The sequence below is a fragment of the Ochotona princeps genome, chromosome 2, assembly GCF_030435755.1.
Source record: "Ochotona princeps isolate mOchPri1 chromosome 2, mOchPri1.hap1, whole genome shotgun sequence".
In the NCBI taxonomy this organism is placed as follows: Eukaryota; Metazoa; Chordata; class Mammalia; order Lagomorpha; family Ochotonidae; genus Ochotona; species Ochotona princeps.
Window position 1 is genome coordinate 7803882 of NC_080833.1, and position 17690 is coordinate 7821571.

Sequence of the window (17690 nt, forward strand, 5' to 3'; positions counted from 1 at the left end):
GAGCTGTCTGGGTATGAACCAGGTGTGGCTGGGCTGCAATACCCACAGTAAGAACCAGAAAGGGTATGGGCCGATTGGGCAAGGACATCGTTCCTTCCAGAACAAATGTGGACAAAGTCTACCTGGGCCAAGGACTCAACGGTATGCACAAAATCCCAGAGAGAGGAGCTTAGTGAAGTCCTCTATCAGGCTGTAGTCTCTGCACGTGAGTGCAAGAACCAAGGCAAGGAGCATCTCAAAGCAGACCAGGTTACAGTACCCGCCAGCATACATATGGGTCAGGTTAGATGGTGGACAGGCTAGGCCAGTTCATAACATCCACTGGCTGATTTGAGAACCAGGATGGGGTGCAGGAGGGGCCGAGCGGGGCTGCAACACCAGCCAGTTCATACTGGAGCCGGGACTGACTGGGCAAGGATAGGCTGCAGCACCAACCAGCACAAGCTGGAACTGGGGGCAGGTTGGCTCGAATTAGGCTGAAGCACCAAGGAGAGATGAGCCACACCAGACTGGGGCTGTTGGGTGTCAGGTCTGTGAACCCCAGGGACAGAGGGGCCCTTGGGCTCACCTGTGAAGTGAGTATTGGATCCATAAGCCCTAGGGGTGGGGGTCTAGGCTTGGCCCAGGTCACCTGGCTCGGGTCACTGGACCCACCTGAGTGATGAGTGCTGGATCTGTGAGCCCCAGGGGTGAGGGGTTTCGGCTTTTCCCAGGTCGCTTGGCTCAGGTCCATGAGCCCACCTAAGAGAATTGGTCCTCCACAGTGTAGAGGATGGAGCACTGGAAGGCAAACCTTTGTGCTCATAGAAGACATGGTAGTCCATATAGGGCCTGCAGAGGACATCTGGAACCATAGCAGAGAATGGAGAACAGAACATATGAACAACTACCCCAGGCAAATGATGACAGCAAATATCTGGGTGAATGGAGACTCTTAAGGTCAACTGAGTCAGCCAATGGACATTGGAAGGGATTCCTCATCTATTGATCAGTGAAATTGACAACATTTTGGAATGATCACATCTGCCTGGGTAGAACCTTTGGAGCATGCGCCACATTGTGACCCTGGGTCGATACTGGATGGCCTTTCCCCATCCTCAGGTACTGGGATGGTCCTCTTATTTCCCCTCTTTCCTGAGAAATGGGAAGAAGAAATAGACAGCTTGGAAACAATGATCACACCCACTACTCCCTAACCCTAGATCCTTCCCATCCTGATCGACTATATAAACATCATCTAAAACTAATAATAATAATAATAATAATAATAATAATAATAATAATGATGAAGTAGAATGACACAGGACACACGAATCCCTGCACTTTGCCTGGAGCCTGTCCCATCTTCTTGGCCCCTGTCATGCGCAGACCATAGTCACGCCCAGCAAAGATTTACTCTATGGCACAGCTGGCTGGTCTTTTCCTGCTCCAAGTTGGTTTTAAGCTAACACGAAAAGGTTCCTGTCATTTTTAAAATTTCCTGTCTTTTTATTTTTATGTTCTCTGAGCTGCCCATAGACACCAGCTCTTGTCTGCCCCAGCAGAGACAGTGAACACACAGGGTTCTACTTCTTTCATGTGAGCACGTGCTGGCAGAGCTGGTATGGCAGCCATGTTTAACAGTGGCAGCGTATTTATTTATATGGCTGCACCAGGGCACTTTGATAATGGATATCTGGGTGGTTCTTGTTTTTTTTTTTTTTTTTTTTAATCTAACAGACAAGCAAACTAACGAACTGAGCCCTGTGTGGATGTGTTCCAGCTGTAGTCGCTAATGCATGGCAGCCCCAGCTCAGCACACAAAACACAGGGTGTGAAATGGTTGTGGTGAGAATGAAAAGTGACTGAACTAAGTTACATTGGTACAAACAGAAAACAACCTGGGTCGCATGGTGGTTTAGCTCATTAAACTGCTGCCTGCAACACTGGCAGCCCACGTGAGTGCTGGTCAGATACAGCCCTCTGCTGACGCACTGGGAAAGCAGCAGAAGGTGGCCCGAGTGCCTGGGCCACTGCCACCCATGTAGGAGACTTGTCTGGAGTTCTAGGCTCCTGATTTTGGCCTCACCCAGCCCTGGGCCTTTGTAGTTTATCTGGGGAGTGAGCCAGAAGATCTTTCTCTGTAACTCTGCCCTTCAAGCAAATAAGTAAGTCCTCATTTTTTTTTTTAAAGTCACAACTCTTCTGACAGTCCCTTAGGCCAAGTGGCAGATGGGCAGTATTGGGAGCCCATGGTTTAGGGCTGAATCAGAGTGGGCTTAAATCCAATTCTCTTATCTGGTAGCCGTGTTATTTTGGCACCTATTTAATCTCTTCTGCAGTACCTACCTCTGTAAGATGGGTACAATAATGACACCTGCTCCGGTGCTGTGATGACTGAGAGAGTGAATCCAAGTGTATGTCTTAGCATGGGCCTGGCACATCTGATCAGAGCTTGCTACACAGTAGAACCAAACTCACTTCATCGTAAACATCAGCAGGGACAACATCCTTCCTGGGCAACAACGCAGGACTCAAGTCCTTCTGTGATCGCTCCTGTGGTGGTGGCTTCGACTTCACTCCTGCAGAATCAGCCACCCTGTCACCTAGAGTATTTATTCCCAGAGTCTGTCACCATGGAGACAGTCAACAGTAGAGAATCCAAGATCCTGGCTCTGCTCCCTGGGGGCTGAGAGTGGACTCTCAGGGCCCGTGGATCCCCTGAAGCCAGCAGGCGTCATCCACTGCTCACGCAAGAAGGCAGCTGAGCAGCAAGACAAGGCATCTTCGACTCAACAACTCCTAACGTCTCCTGCTCCCGGAAACCACACACTGGGCCAGTAGTCAACGACACCTGGGCCAGAGTCTCAGCATGTTCTGGACGGCAGTAAGTCCACAGTCATTCTCTACTCCAAGCTGGCAGATTGAAGCCAAGTATTCGACCAGAGTGCTCACCGGAAACTGGGTGGAAGAGAGGAAGAAGGTAAGGAGGCAGAGGGGCTGGGCAGAGGACTCAGAGGTGGCCGACAGGCAGAGGCAGAGTCAAGTCCATTATTGCTTTTAAGCCAAGGGCAGCAGATGGCTGCTTCCTGAGAACAGGGCACTGAGGTCCTTGCGCTTTACATAGGGGGCATTAGGCGGCTACTTAAAACCAATCATCAAGATCCCCGTTACGGAATGGAAACATCACAGAGGGTCAGACTGGCTTTCAGGAAAGCCGAGGCAGTTGGATCTTCTTAGTCCCCCGTTCCTCTGCACCTTGAGCTGATGTACACCTGCTCTCCCTGGTTTAGCCCTTCCCAGAGTGTGGTACCCACCGAGCCAGGTTCGACATTGTTTTCATTGATGTCCTAGGATGCTCTTCGGCACCTGTTAGGCAATCTTGCCTGCTTGTGTATTTTGATGCTTACTTACATATTGTAAAAAAAGATTTATTTATTACATTGGAAAGTTAGATATACAGACAGGAGGAGAGACAGAGAGGAAGATCTTCCATCTGTTGATTCATTTCCCAGGTGACTGCAACAATTGGCACTGCGTCAATCCAAAGCCAGAAGCCAGGAACCAGGAGCTTCCTCTGGGTCTGCCACATGGGTGAGGGTCCCAAGACTTTGAGCCATCCTCAGCTACTTTCCTAGTCCACAGGCAGGGAGTTGGCTGGGAAGCGGGGCTGCCGGGATTAGAACCAGCAACCATATGGGATCCTGGCGTGTTCATGGTAAGGTCTTTAGTTGCTACTCTATCACGCTGGGCCCTGACGCTTACTTTCAAAACGAAACAAATTGCCTGTTGATGTGCCTTTATGCTTCCTTCCCCTGCCCTGACACAAGCAAGAGTTGTGAATTCAAATTACATTTCCTTACTCAATGGATCAATTTTGCTCCTCAGAACAGAGCTGGCATTCTGAGTTATTCCAAAATGAAAGAATGGCAAATTTATCCTTTGTGCTTGAAATTGGGCCAGCAAAGCTGAGCCACTTCAAATCTTTCAGAGACATCTAGACACCCTCATGTCTTCTTGGGGGATGAGCAAAGAGGGTAAGACTCTAAAAAATCATGACATTAAAAAGTAACCATAGGGGCCCGGCGGCATGGCCTAGTGGCTATAGTCCTCGCCTTGAACGTGCCGGGATCCCATATGGGCGCCGGTTCTAATCCTGGCAGCTCCACTTCCCATCCAGCTCCCTGCTTGTGGCCTGGGAAAGCAGTCGAGGACGGCCCAAAGCCTTGGGATCCTGCACCCGCATGGGAGACCTGGAGGAAGTTCCTGGCTCCTGGCTCCAGATTGGCTCAACTTCAGCTGTTGCGGTCACTTGGGGAGTGAATCATCAGATGGAAGATGTTCCTCTCTATCTCTCCTCCTCTCTGTATATTTGACTTTGTAAAAAAATAAATCTTTTTTTTTTTTTTTAAAGTAACCATGTTTATGGGGGAATCAGAAAAGGCACATGTAGGCCAGGCAGGATATATGCCCAGAAAAGGCTGTGAGTGCCTTAAACCTTCAAAACCCAGGAAAGCTGGCTGTTTTCTCAAATGCTCATTTTTCTGCAAAAATCTGTCAGGCTTACAAAGATGTAGAAAAGCATAGTCCATTCAAAGGAAGGAAATAGAGTATTAGAAACTTTCCATGAAGAAAACAAAAATAAAGTCCTTAAATATACACAGAGTGCCTCAAGAAAAATCCAAGCAAAGAACTGCAACAAATAAAAAAGACAATGAGAATATGAAAAGATTGAAATTTTGAAAAGGGCCCAGCACGATGGCTCAGTGGTTGAATACTCGCCTTGCATGTGCCGGGATCCCATATGGATGCCGGCTGATGTCCTGGCTGCTCCACTTCCCATCCAACTCCCTGCTTATAGCCTGAGACAGCCTTGGAACCCTGCACCCAAGTGGAAGACATGAAAGAAGCTCCTGGCTCTTGGCTTCGATTTGGTTCAGCTCCAGCCTTTGCAGCCAATTGTGGAGTGAACCAGTGGATGGAAGCTCTTTCTCTCTGTCGCTCTTTCTCTCTGTAAATCTGACTTTCCCATTAAAAACAACTAAATCTAAAAAAAAAAATACATAAAAATAATAGAACAATATTCCATGCAGGAATATTAAAGGTAAAATTATATTAACTTAATTGGAAGTTTCAATAGTGGGGTTCAATTGCAGAATCAGGCAGAATGAAAACCTAAGCAGGATGAAGAGTAAGCAAAGCCTGAAAAACTTCTGGGGCATTATTGGGGGGATTGATATATGCATTAATGGAACTACACAAGGAGAAAAGAGAAACATTCAAGCAGATAATCTGAAAAATAATGATCCAAAATTCCGCAAACTTGAGCAAATTCATTGATCTGCAAATCCAAGAAGCTCAATGATTTCCAAGTAGGGTAACGCCAGAGACCCACTTTGACATATATTATAATCAAATAAAAAATAAACATAAGAGAATATTTTTTTTATCGGAAAGTCAGATATACAGAGAGCATGAAAGAGAGAGGAAGAGCTCCCGCTCATTGATTCACTCCCCAAGTGAGTGCAACGGCCAGTGCTATGCCGATCCAAAGCCAGGGCCAGGAACCTCTTCCAGGTCTCCCACATGGGTGCAGGGTCCCAATGCATTGGGCTGTCCTCCATTGCTATCCCAGGCCACAAGCAGAGAGCTGGATGGGAAGTGGAGCTGCCAGGATTAGAACCGGCGCCCATATGGGATCCCTGCACGTTCAAGTAGAGGACTTTAGCCACTAGGCCATGCTGCCGGGCCCAAGAGAATATTTTTTTAAAAAATATTTATTTTTGGGCTTGTCAGCGTGGCCTGGTGGCTAAGGTCCTCGCCTTGATCCCATATGGCCGCTGGTTCTAATCCCGGCAGCTCCACTTTCTCTCTGTCTCTCCTCCTCTCAGTATATCTGACTTTGTAGTAAAAATAAAATAAATCTAAAAAAAAAAATTTATTTTACTTGTTTGCACACACATATATAGAGACAAAGAAAGAGATCTTTCATCTTCTGGCTTGCTCCCCAAGTGGCTACAATTGCCTGGGGCTGGGCCAGGCCAGAAATTCCATCAGGGCCCTTCTTCTGCTACCCTCCCAGGGGCATAGCAGGGAAATGGACCAGAAGTGGCGCAGCTGGGGCTCAAACCTGCATTCTTAATGGAATGCCAGTGATGTAGGGTGGTGGCTTAATGTGCTTGTACCACAGCACAGGCCTGCCCCCAGAAAAGAATCTTAGAGCAGCTTGTCAGGTATGGGGTGTCCGCAGTAAGATCATCAATGGGCCCTGCAGGCAGTGGGATGATATATTTAAAGTATTCAGTGAAGAAAAATAGCCAACTGAGGATTCTATATCCTACTGTTCTTTAAAAGTGGGGGAGAAAACATCTTTCCAGGTAAACAGGAGCTGGGAGGGCTCATTACCGGTGCAACTGCCCAGAAGGAATGCTGCCCTTGTTCAAGTAGAAATAAAATGTTAATCATTAAAACCACGTGAAATATATTACATTCCTTGACAGAGATAAACACACGGACAAGCGTAAAATCTGCTGTTATGACAGTTTTGGTTTGTGATTTCATTCTTTATTTTCTACATATTTAAAAAAAATACACATACAAATCTCTAAATCTGTGTCAATGTCCCCTATATGTAAATATGTGATTTTTCACATTAAGAACATAAAGTCGGGGAGGCAGACTTATGAAGGTATAGAATTTTGTGTGTGATTTGTTGGCATCCATTTAAGACAGATTGCTATAGCTTAAGGCTTTCTTGTAATCCTCAGAGTAACCACAAAGAAATGTCTACAGACTATACAGAAAACGAAATTAAAATGTTTGTCTACATAAAACATTAACTAAGCATAAAGATAGACAGTAAGAGAGGAAATAAGAGACAGAAAACTAAGACATATACAAAGCAAATAGTAAGATGGTGAAATAAGCTCATCTCTATTCATAATTACTTTAAATGTAAAATGATTAAATGTCCCAGCCGGAAGACATAGCTTACCAGAAACTTTAACAAATAGGATCAGGCTGGGCCCAGCACGGTAGACTTGTAGTTAAAGTCCTCACCTTGCATGCGCCAGGATCCCATTTGGGCACCAGTTCTAATCCTGGCAGCCCCACTTCCCAGCCAACTCTCTGTGGCCAGGGAAAGCAGTTGAGGATGGCTCAAAGTCTTGGGATCCTGCACCCTTGTGGGAGACCTGGAAGTGGCTCTGTGCTCCTGGCTTTGGATTGACGCAGTGCCAATTGTTGCAGTCACCTGGGGAATGAATCAACAGATGGAAGATCTTCCTCTCTGTCTCTCCTCCTCTCTGTATATCTAACTTTGCAATGTAATAAATAAATCTTACAAAAAGAAAGAAAGAAAGAAAGAAACAGGATCAGGACCCAGCATTATGGCTCAATGGCTAAATCTTCGCCTTGTATCCACCGGGATCCCATATAGGCACTGGTTTGTATCCCAGCTGCTCCACTTCCCATCCAGCTCCCTGCCTGTGGCCTGGGAGAGCAGCAGAGGACAGCCCAAAGCCTTGGGACCCTGCACCTTTATGGGAGACAGAAGAAACTCCTAGCTTCGGATCAGCTCAGCTCCAGCCATTGCAGCCATTTGGAGAGTGAGTCAGCAGAGGAAAAAAAAATTTTTTTTGTCTCTCCTTTTCTCTGTAAATATGTCTTTGCAATAAAAATAAATCATTTTAAGAAAAAAAAAAGATCCAAGCATACACTGTCCACAAGGGATTGACTTGAGCTTTAAAGACACACAGGGGTTGAAAGTGAAAGGATGAAAAACTATTCCATGCAAACAGTAATATCCAAGAGGGAGCAGAAATGGCTTTACTTCGAGCAAAAAAGATGGAGTTTAAACTAGAATCTGCTGTGAGACAAAGGACATAAAATATGATAAAGGGTCCATTCACCAAGAAGATACAGTAACGTATAAACATTTACGGCACCGTTAAAGTTGGGAGTTTTTCCCCGAAGTCTGGAAGACCAAGACGCTCCCTTGCCACTTCTGTCCAACTCAGGGATGGGCGTGCTGCCTGTGGGCGTGCTGCCTGTGGGCGTGCCGGTGCTGGAGGCTCCGGCCAGAGCAAACAGGAAGGAACAAAAGGCATCCAAACAGAAAAGGAAGAGGACATGGTTTCAACCGTAAAATTCAAGATCTTGCTCTCCCTCTCTCTCTCTCTCCCCCCACCACACATAGAAACTCTCAGAGCTAATGAATGAATTCAGCAAAGCTTCGAGAACAAATTTCTGCACAGAAATCATTTATATTTTTGTACATGAACAATGAGCAATCCTACTGACAATAAAATATAAAGAACAAAGAACAGACTTCATTGAAGAGACAAAAAAAAAAAAGCTTAAACACTGGAAACAAAAACACAGATCAAAAAACATTGAAGATAGTAAAGTTTTGAAATGCCATCCCACGTTCATGGATGGAATACTATGTCAACGGTATGCTAAGTTATCTACAGATTCAGCGTTCTAAAAACTTTTTTCGGAAATGGGGAAATTCCATCCTGAAATTCAGATGATCCTCCACCAGTCAAAACAATCTCGAAAAAGAACAAATAGGAAAACCCTCATTTCCTGATTTACAAAATTACTACAGATCAACAGCAATCAAGACATTGTGATGTTGACACAAAGACAATTCATAAATAGAACAAAAGAGTAATACACACAATTAAATGATGTTCAACACGGGCGTCAAGACTAGCCAGCGGGAAGCAGCTGGTTTCTCAGTGGGTGTGCTGGGAAAATTGGATAGTCACACACAATAGGAAGAAGGCAGACACTTACATAAGCCATAGGCAAAATTAACCCCAAAGGGTCAAATATCTAGATATAAAAGCTAGGACTGGGCCCGGTGCAGTAGCCTAGCAGCTAGAGTCCTTGCCTTGCACATGCCAGGATCCCACATGGGCACTGGTTCTAATCCTCACAGCCCCACTTCCCACCCAGCTCCCTGCTTGTGGCCTGGGAAAGCAGTCGAGGACGATCCAAAGCCTTGGGATCCTGCATGCACATGGGAGACTCGGAAGAGGCTCCTGGCTTTGGATCAGCTCAACTCTGGCCATTGTGGCCGCTTGGGGAGTGAATCAATGGGCGGAGGATCTTCCTTTCTCTTTCATCCTCTCTGTATATCTGACTTTCCAATAAAAATAAATAAAATTTTTAAAAAGTTATGGCTGCAAAACTCTAAAAAAAAAAAAAACAAGGGAAAACTTTCAAATTACTAGGGATGGCAACAATTTCTTGGCTATGTCACCAAAAGTAAAAGCAACAAAAGAAAACCAGATAAATTGGATTCACTGAGGTGGAAACGATGGGCTGGTGTTGTGGTGCAGTTGCTTAAGACAGCACCCCATGCTGCTGGCATCCCACGTCACATACAGCACGGGTCTGAGTCCCGGCTCTCTTGCATCGGATCCAGCTCCCCACTGATGCACCTAGAAAGGCATCGGAAGATGGCCCAGGGAACCCATGTGGGAGACTCAGATGGGGTTCCTGGCTCGTCTTCAGCCTGGCCCAGACCCAGCTGTTGTGGCCACTTGGAAAGTGAAACACTGAATGGAAGACTTTTTAAAGTAAGTATATAGGTAAGTAAGTAAATAGAAATATGGGCCTGGCATAATGACTCAAGGGCTAAATGCTCACCTTGCAAGCACTGGGATCTCACAGGAGTGCTCCCAGTTGCTCCACTTCCCATCCTGCTCCCTGCTTGTGGCCTGGGAAAGCAGTAGAGAATGACCCAAAGCCTTGGGACCCTCCACTCATGTGGGAGATCCAGAAGAAGCTCCTGGCTCCTGGCTTCAGAATGGCACAGCTCTGGCCATCGCAGCTAATTAGGTAGTGAACTAGCCAAGGGAGGATCTTTCTGTCTTTCCTTCTCTGTAAATTTGACTTTCCAAGTGTGACAATGTGGATGGATCTCTGAGACATTATGCTGAGCAAAATCAGTCAGACATATACCATGTGCTTGCATTGACTAGGTAGCTATACCAGGCCAAGCCATAGGTAGTGGGAGAAAGCAGAATGGCCAAAGTGCCTGCTGTCATGCGAAGGTTAGCAAAGCCACTGAAGTGTACGCTAGCAGTGGCTGGAATGGCAAGCTGTAGGTTGTGCCCATCTTGCTGTAATACCTTTTAAGAGAATCAGTGAGGAACATAATATAATGTGAAAGAGAGAGCGTGAGCAATAAAGAGGCAAGACCTAGGGAGGAAGGGAATGGGGAAGTGGAGGACGTGAGAGGGGGTGAGGAAGGAGGCAGGTGGGGGCAGAAGCCAGCAGGGGAGCTGGTGGCCTGGGGAGGGGCATGCAGACCAGCTGGGTGCAGGTGGCTTGTCCCACACTTACCCTCTGACCGTCTGCCAGTGGCCCAGCAAGGGGGTGGGGGGCCCAGAAGGCAGCTCAAGGGTCTTCTCCAGTGTCTAGTCTCCCCCAGTTCACCAGGGCCACCGAGACGACGCTTCAGAGCCTCTACAGAAAAGATTACGTCCCCATCCTGGGCCACCAGCCGGACCTGATCTCCAGGTGGTATGGGAAGAGGAGAATTGAGGTGAGAGAGTGAACGGGGGTCCCCCACTTGGGCCGCGTCTCAACAAGGGACCCAAAGGGGACAGCTCTGCAAATACAACTTGAGGTTGCCTTCGCTTGCTGGAGTTGTCTGTTGATCTGCTGTCTGGGACCCGTGGCAGTAAGAAACAGCAGTGGATTTTTGGCTCTGTGCTGGCAGCCCTGGACTAGCTGATGTCAGTCCAGCAGCCTCAGACAACGTCGAGTTTCAAGAGCAGCTGCCTGTCACCATTAAGACCATGCAGGCAGCCCTGTGCTATGCTGGAGGCCCTGGGCCACACTGGCAGCCCTGGGCCACACTGGTGTGTCTAGACCATGCTACATGCTGGCAGCCCTGGGCCAGCAGATGCTCCCAGGCCAGTCCTGCAGCTTCAGAGCTTGTGGAGGTTTGGAAGCAGCTGCCCGCCACCATTAGTACACACTAAGACACAAATCAGTCAGAATCTATACTCTGTGCTCCAGCAGGTTGCAGGGTGAGACCCTCGCCAGGTCTCCTGACCTCTGAACCCCTCACAGCTCTGCCTAACAGTTTAACCCCCAGCCTGGTGAGTACAAACACACCCACACTCCCAGGCCATTACACAGGTGCATTCCTTTCTGCCCATCTGTGTGCACTGGGGCCCAGGCAGCCTGGACACCAGTGGGGTTTTCGCCTGCTCCCTGTCGCCCTGTGCTCCTGGCACAGCCCACCTGACTCCTCTCCCTTCTTGGGCACCTGCTCTCCACATTAATCAAGGACAACCTCTCTCCATTGCTCCCCACCTGTGCTGGTCCCCCAGGCAGGGCATGAACCGTTGGCATTGCAGGGTTAGGACGCCCATGGACATAGTAAGCAACTTGCTTGAGTGTCCGCCTTCCACTGACATACTCCAGAGCCCTCACACATTCTGGCTGCTGCCTTTACCCACCTCTCCCACAACAGCCTTGCATGTCCTCTGCCCCAGTTCCTCCCAGGGCCAGGCATCAGGCAGCCAGACGCCAGAGCCTGCAGGGATCGCAGCGTCCAGGCCTCACCTGCTCCCGCAGGCCACCCGACCTGTCCCATCCCTTCCTGTGCTGAGCTCAGGAAAGTCCTGGGTCCTGGGCCTCCTGCAGACCTGGTGCTCCCCCGTGTGGCCCTGCCTGGCCTGGCTGCCCCTTCGAAGCACTGGCCTTCACAGGTGTGCCATCAATCAAGACAGCCGCACTGGGAACCGTGAGAGAGAACCAGAAAATCCCCCCTTGGCCTTCCCTCCTCCTGTCCTCCTGGGCTCGGCATTGATGGGAAAGCCAAGTCCCTGGGACACACCGTGGGCACCTGGCCATGCAGATGCTGGGAATCCTGCCCTGCGTCCCTGTCCATCCCCCAGGGCTCCTTCTGCATTATGATCTAACTGTTTTATGGGAGTAAAATCCCTGTGGGCAGCCGGAAGCCACAGACCACAGCCGAGGCCAACCTTGTGTTCGCTCCAGGGTGGGCATGGCCTCCAGCAGGGGAACCCAGGATAAAAAAATGTTCTTAGCAAAAATCACCAATTCAGGCCAACACCCCAGAGCCAGGGGATGGCGGCAACTCCTGTTGAGGAAGCCATGAACCCTTCACCAAGGAGAGTGATTTTATGATGTGGTGTCAGCTCTTGCATAGCAACTAGGCACCAGTGCCAGGCTGGGCACCACCCTCCCACCAGCCTTGCCAAAGGCGTGGGCTTGAGGCCACTTCTGGGGTGGGATTTCATGAGGATACACAGCAGGGCAGCTCAAACTCTCCCCCCATCCGGAGAGGTATTCTGGTGGCCACTGCATGGCCTCGGCTGGGGCCAGAGGCGCTCCCAGAGCGTTGCCTGTGCCGGCTGGGATGCGCCCGGCTTTGCTTGGTGACATGCCCCTATGTCTGTCCTTCCAGGGGCTCCCGTACAAACACCTGATCACCCACCACCAGGAGCCCCAGCACCGCTACCTTATCAGCACCTATGACGACCACTACAACCGGCACAACTACAACCCCGGCCTGCCTCCGCTGCGTACCTGGAGCACCCAGAAGCTGCTGTGGCTGCCGGAGAAGGCCGACTTCCCCCTTCTCGGTACCTGAACCCGGGGGCTGAGCCTCCAAGTCACCTCTGCAGGGGGACCCTCACAGGTCCCTCAGGGCGCCTGGTCCCAGCAGAGCACAGCAGCGGGGTCAGCTTGTCAGGAACATGAGCCTTGGTCCCACCTCCCCTCCGCTCTGCCTGCCGGTCCCAGGGCTGCCACCTGTCTCCTCCTGTGTAGGGAGGCCCACGCCTGCACACCTTACCCACAGCACGAGTGACAGGGACAATGTCACTGCACCCTGCTGGTGGAATGGTTATTTCCCAGGCACAGTTCTGGGGCGGAAGTGCCTAGGGACATCTTGGAAGGCTTGCTCCCTGGGGGCTGATGTGGACGACGAGTGGGATGTGTGAGACCCTCCTGCAGCTCACTGGCGACCCCTTGGGGTGAAGGGGCATGGTCTTTCTAGAGGCTGAAGTTGCGTTGGGCAGCTGCGGGTATGGGGAGCGCATGCCAGGGAAGGGAAAGGCAAGGGGTAAGGCCAGCATGGAGCGGAACCAAGGAGGGGCCTGTCTTCCTGTTGGGGTGCACATTGGCAGGAAGCCCAATGGGGGGACAGGGCAGTCAGGAATCAAGACAGGTTCTTTGATATGGGATTCCATGGCGTCCCAAGTGGTGACTTCATCATCGTGCCAGACGCTGCCCCTGCGCAGGTGACCTGGGACACTGACACAGCACACACTGCTAGGGTGGGACATTTATCCAGCACCCACAGACCACCCACCACGTCATGGGACTCACCTCACACCCACTACTGGCCGGGTCAGCTAAACACTCACTCCCCTGCAAGGCCATCGATTCCCTTTGGTGCCCAGCCCTCCGCAGTCCCTGACAGCGCAGGAAAACCCAGGACCCCCAGCATCCCTGTTTACGCAGGCCCCGCTTTCCTTGCAGCCCCGCCCACCAACTATGGCCTCTTGGAGCGGCTGAAGCAGAGCTGGCTGGCGCCCAAGGCTGGCCCGAGGGAGAGCGTCTATACCTCGTCCTACCCCAGGCCGCCGCTGTGCGCCCTGTCCAGGCGGGAGCATGCCATCCCCGTCCCTCCCCCACGCCTGCACCCCATCCCACAGTTGTGAGAAGTGTCCCCCAGCCTGAGGCACGCAGAGACCCAGGCCGGCCGGGGAAGGGGTTCCCCAGCAACAGGTGCGCTGTGTGCTCCTGTCTTGTCCACCCAATTAAAGCTCTTTGACGCGACAGCAGCGCCACCTGGTGGTGCGGAGGACGGACGGGCGCTGCAGGAGGAAGCCAGAAGGGCCCTTAGCTAAGTTCCACCTCCTGGTTTCCTAGGAGGGGAGACTGAGGCACGTGACTCCACTCCTGCCTGTGCTCGCCACCCTGCAGGTGCCACCAAGGAGCCCCCTGGCCCAGTGGGAGGCATGGATGTGCCTTTAAGGCCCTTTTTGACAACTCCCCGGGCTCTAAAATCCCTGAGGTGGTTGTTGAAGAGAGTAACAGCGCCTGCAGGTGTCAGGCAGGGAGGAAGCCCTTTGACCCCTGCTGGGGAGTCATCCTCCCCACCCCATCTCTGAGCTGTTCCAGTGAGTGGCTGGGGAGTGAGGGTGGCTCTTCTGCCAGAGGAACTCACCAGCCCTCGTCCTGGGAGGGCATCCCCTATAACTCCGACTGGTGGCTGCTCAGGAGTTAGCGTCCCCAGCGCTGTCTCTCTCTGCCTGGTGAACACTTGGTGTTTAGCTATGATTGACTCAGAGTGTGGCCTGTGGCCTCTTTGTGCTCCCCTCGGAGCCTCCCTCTACTCCACTCATTGAGTCCTAATCTTTAAAAAAAAAAAATTGCATTTCATGGGGCTGGTACTGTGGTATAGTGAGCTAAGTCTCTTCCTGCTGTGCCAGCATCCCATATGGTCTCTGTTCCACTTCCAGTCCATCTCCCTGCTTTTAGCCTGGGAAAGCAGCAAAAACACAGCCCGGGGCCTTGGACTCCTGCACGTGTGGGAGCTGGAAGAGGCTCCAGGGTCCTGGCTTTGGACTAGCTCAGCTCCAGCCACTGTGGCCATTTGGGGAATGAAGCAGCAGATGGAATATATCTCTCTCCTTTTCTCTTTGTAACTCTGACTTTCAAGCAAAAAAAAAAAAAAATCTCCTTTGCAAAGATGCACTGTATTTATTAGAAAAGGAAAATGACAGAGCGAGAGACCGAGATAAGAGAGAGGGCTTCCACCAGCTGCTTCATTTCCTAAAGGGTTGCAGCAGCCAAGGCTGAGCCAGGCTGAGAGCAGAGAGCCAAGTCTCCCACGTGGAAGCAGGGGGCCCAATACTTGAGCCACCAGCACCTGCTGCCTTCCCCGGCTCATTAGCAAGAAGCTGAGTCTGAAGCAGAGCAGCCAGGACTTGAACCCACGCTCCAATATGGAGTGTTGAGGTCGCAAGTGGTGGCTTCACACTGCTGTGCCACACACACTACACTTGTTCTCCCCTTTGAATCTGTCCATAAACCCCTGCTCGGAGGTGGACCTCTGTGTCTGGGTCCTGGCCCCTAGGCATCCAGGTCCGTGGCAGAACTCTAGTGGTCCCCATTCTGGACTCAGCCCCAAATGACCTGAGTTCTTCTGCTGCCTTCCCAGAGAAAGGCCCCTCCCTGCACCTCCATCTCTAGGACCTGAGCCCGTTTGGTCCAGTGTTGTCCATGTGACTCTGTGGTTCTGCCCACCCATCTGACAAGCTCCACCAACGGATAGACCAGTTCTTTCATAAATCTGTTCTTGGATTGGCATTGCGATGTAGTAGGCTAAGCCAACGCCTTTGATGCTGGCATCTCATATGGGCACCTGTTCCAGTCCTGACTGCTCCACTCCCAATCCAGCCCCCTGCTAATGTTCCTGGGGAAGCAGCTGAAAATGACCCAAGTGCTTGAGTACCCACATGAGACAGCCGGATGAAGCTCCTGGCTCCTGGCTTTGGACTCAGCCCAGCTCCACTGTTGTGGCCATTTGGAGAGTGACCCAGTAGATGGAAGATACTGATTTATTTCATTATATGAAAGGTGGATTTAGAGAGAGAGAGATAAAACAACAAATTAAAACTGGCCCCTTCCTTACAATCTGGGCATCATTTTTGCAACTCTAGCAAATGATTCCTCCCTCAACAACAAAAAGTTAAGAGAAAGCTTCAAGTTCAGAACTGGCTGCAGGTGGAGTGGTGAGTGTGCCAGGGCCCCATGCAGGGGGTGGGGGCTGCAGGACACCTGTCACCTCACTGAATCGGCACCACCATGGCCGAAGGTGGGTACCCGCAGGTTAAGGTTGTGAGTGTTCTGTCTCTTTCACAGAACAGGAACTGGCAAGTCAAGACAATGGGGCTGGCCCCACAGCCACGGAAACAGAGGTGCCATCTGAACCCAGGGAATGTGGCCACCCGTGCGCATGCTCAGTCCTGTGCAAACCTGCTTCTTCCCCCGCCCAAAAATGCTAGTACATCAGCCCCGATCATTGCACAGCACACCTGCTGGCTCCCGGCTCGTGCTCCCTCCAGCCTTCTCCTCTGACTGTCTGATGGCAGGTGGGGCCTGGCACACACCAGGGGCTCAACAGATGCTTATTAAATGAGCAAGTGACAAATAGAAGCATCAAGGGATGGGAGGCTATTGTGCCAGAGTGCTCTGGGAGACCGGGGAGAAGGGAGACCCGATCTAGCTGAGGCAGGGCGGGGGACATTTAGGCCAAGATGCTCAGCAAGGGGAGTGGGATCAGTCAGATGAAAGAACGAGGGGCAGGGAGAGGGTGGCTTGGGTATAGGCTGGGTTGGACAGGTGCTCAGCAGGAGGCTAGCTGCCCAGGAGGGTGGTGTGCTAGTGTCTGGTCAGTGGGGTGACAAATAGCACAAGCCCAAGGCCCTATGGTTCCACAGGGCACAGCCCACGGTGGGTTGCCAGGGCTGCGCTCCCCCCACAGGGCCTGGGAAGGCCTTGTGGGTGTCTCTTCCAGCTTCCAGGGAACACCTGCAGCTCTCAGCCTGACCCCATCTCTAATGCCAGGGTAGTGGTTTGTCATTCTCTGTTCTCCCAAGGCCCCTCCTGACATGTTGGGTGCCCTGGCTAAGTCCGGAACTCCAACCCCACCCCAAGGTCCTGGTGGTGAGGAGGGGGACAGCTCTGGGGACAAGAGCTGTGACTTGGCTCATCTCACACCTCTCCAACACACCTTGTCCCTTCCATGCAGCTGGGATGGTCCCAGAGAGGGGCCTTGAGCGAAGCCCAAAGCCTGTGGCTGCCCACGCTGGTCAGCACCCATGGGCCACACACACACACACAATTTGGAAAAGTGACCTTAAGTTCTAGAGCCAGAAAATCAAGTGCCCAGAAGTCCAACACAGCAACAGACCCACCAAGTGGGGTGCACACCACGGGAGCTGCAGTTGACCAGGTCAGATCATCCCTCTGGGGCTTTTCTCCTACCCAGGGTCCTTGCTGGACTTCAGGTCACTGGGCCCCAAACCTGTGAGCTTCAACATCTATTGGTCTCTGGTTGGGCAAGCTGCCTTTCTCAATATCCCCGCTAGAAGATGTTCTGGGGACCACACTTTGGGAACCTCTCCACCAGCAGATGGCTCTGTTTGTATTTTATTTGTACCAATTTCTTCAGAACAACAGAGTCTGCAGCGAGAAGACAGGAGTGAACAGCCTCAACAGGGACTCTGGCTCCAGGATGTTATCACAAGGCCGGGTTGACTGCAGAACCGACACTAGACAGTTCCTTCCCAGGCAAGCTGGTGGCATTCTGGCACCAGCCTGCCCCCTGGCAACCAGTGGGGCCTAAATTTGGGGCATTTCTGTGACAGGCACCTGCTTGAAAGTCGATGTGAAAATAGCTAAAGTTACATTTCCCTCCGGTAATGTCCTGTTTGCGTTCTTGAAGTGTGGTCTGACAGCAAATCTGTAGATGCCAGCGTCTGGTGATCTCGGGCACGAAGCAACGCGACACGGCCTTGTTGGGTGTCTCTTTTTTGGGCCTTCTTTATCTAAGACAAGGGACACCTCTGGATTCTGTTTTCTCTCCAACTTGAACTCCCACTGCTCCTGATGCAGGTAGACCTGGCTGCTTGTGCAGCCTG

General features: G+C 51.0%; 1 protein-coding gene across 2 annotated transcripts; it reads left to right on the forward strand.

Annotated features, from left to right (window-relative positions):
* The first annotated feature begins 2469 nt into the window (after positions 1-2469).
* On the forward strand, positions 2470-13818 carry CFAP107 (cilia and flagella associated protein 107). 2 transcript variants are annotated; one of them, XM_012930005.3, is made up of 4 exons: positions 2495-2962; positions 10427-10540; positions 12440-12617; positions 13519-13818. In XM_012930005.3, the coding sequence occupies exons 1-4, from the start codon at positions 2852-2854 to the stop codon at positions 13698-13700; spliced, it is 585 nt and encodes a 194-aa protein (XP_012785459.3). In that variant the 5' UTR covers positions 2495-2851; the 3' UTR covers positions 13701-13818. The 2 variants fall into 2 exon arrangements, with proteins under 2 accessions (XP_058516764.1, XP_012785459.3); XM_058660781.1 differs by lacking the exon at positions 10427-10540 and having other exon boundaries at positions 2470-2962.
* The last annotated feature ends 3872 nt before the right edge of the window (positions 13819-17690 follow it).

Excerpts from the sequence above, each read along its gene's own strand:
- CFAP107 (XM_012930005.3), top strand. The coding sequence starts at position 2,852 with ATGTTCTGGACGGCAGTAAGTCCACAGTCATTCTCTACTCCAAGCTGG. Across the intron at positions 2,963-10,426 it reads GGGTGGAAGAGAGGAAGAAG|TTCACCAGGGCCACCGAGAC; the intron begins GTAAGGAGGCAG and ends AGTCTCCCCCAG. Across the intron at positions 10,541-12,439 it reads ATGGGAAGAGGAGAATTGAG|GGGCTCCCGTACAAACACCT; the intron begins GTGAGAGAGTGA and ends CTGTCCTTCCAG.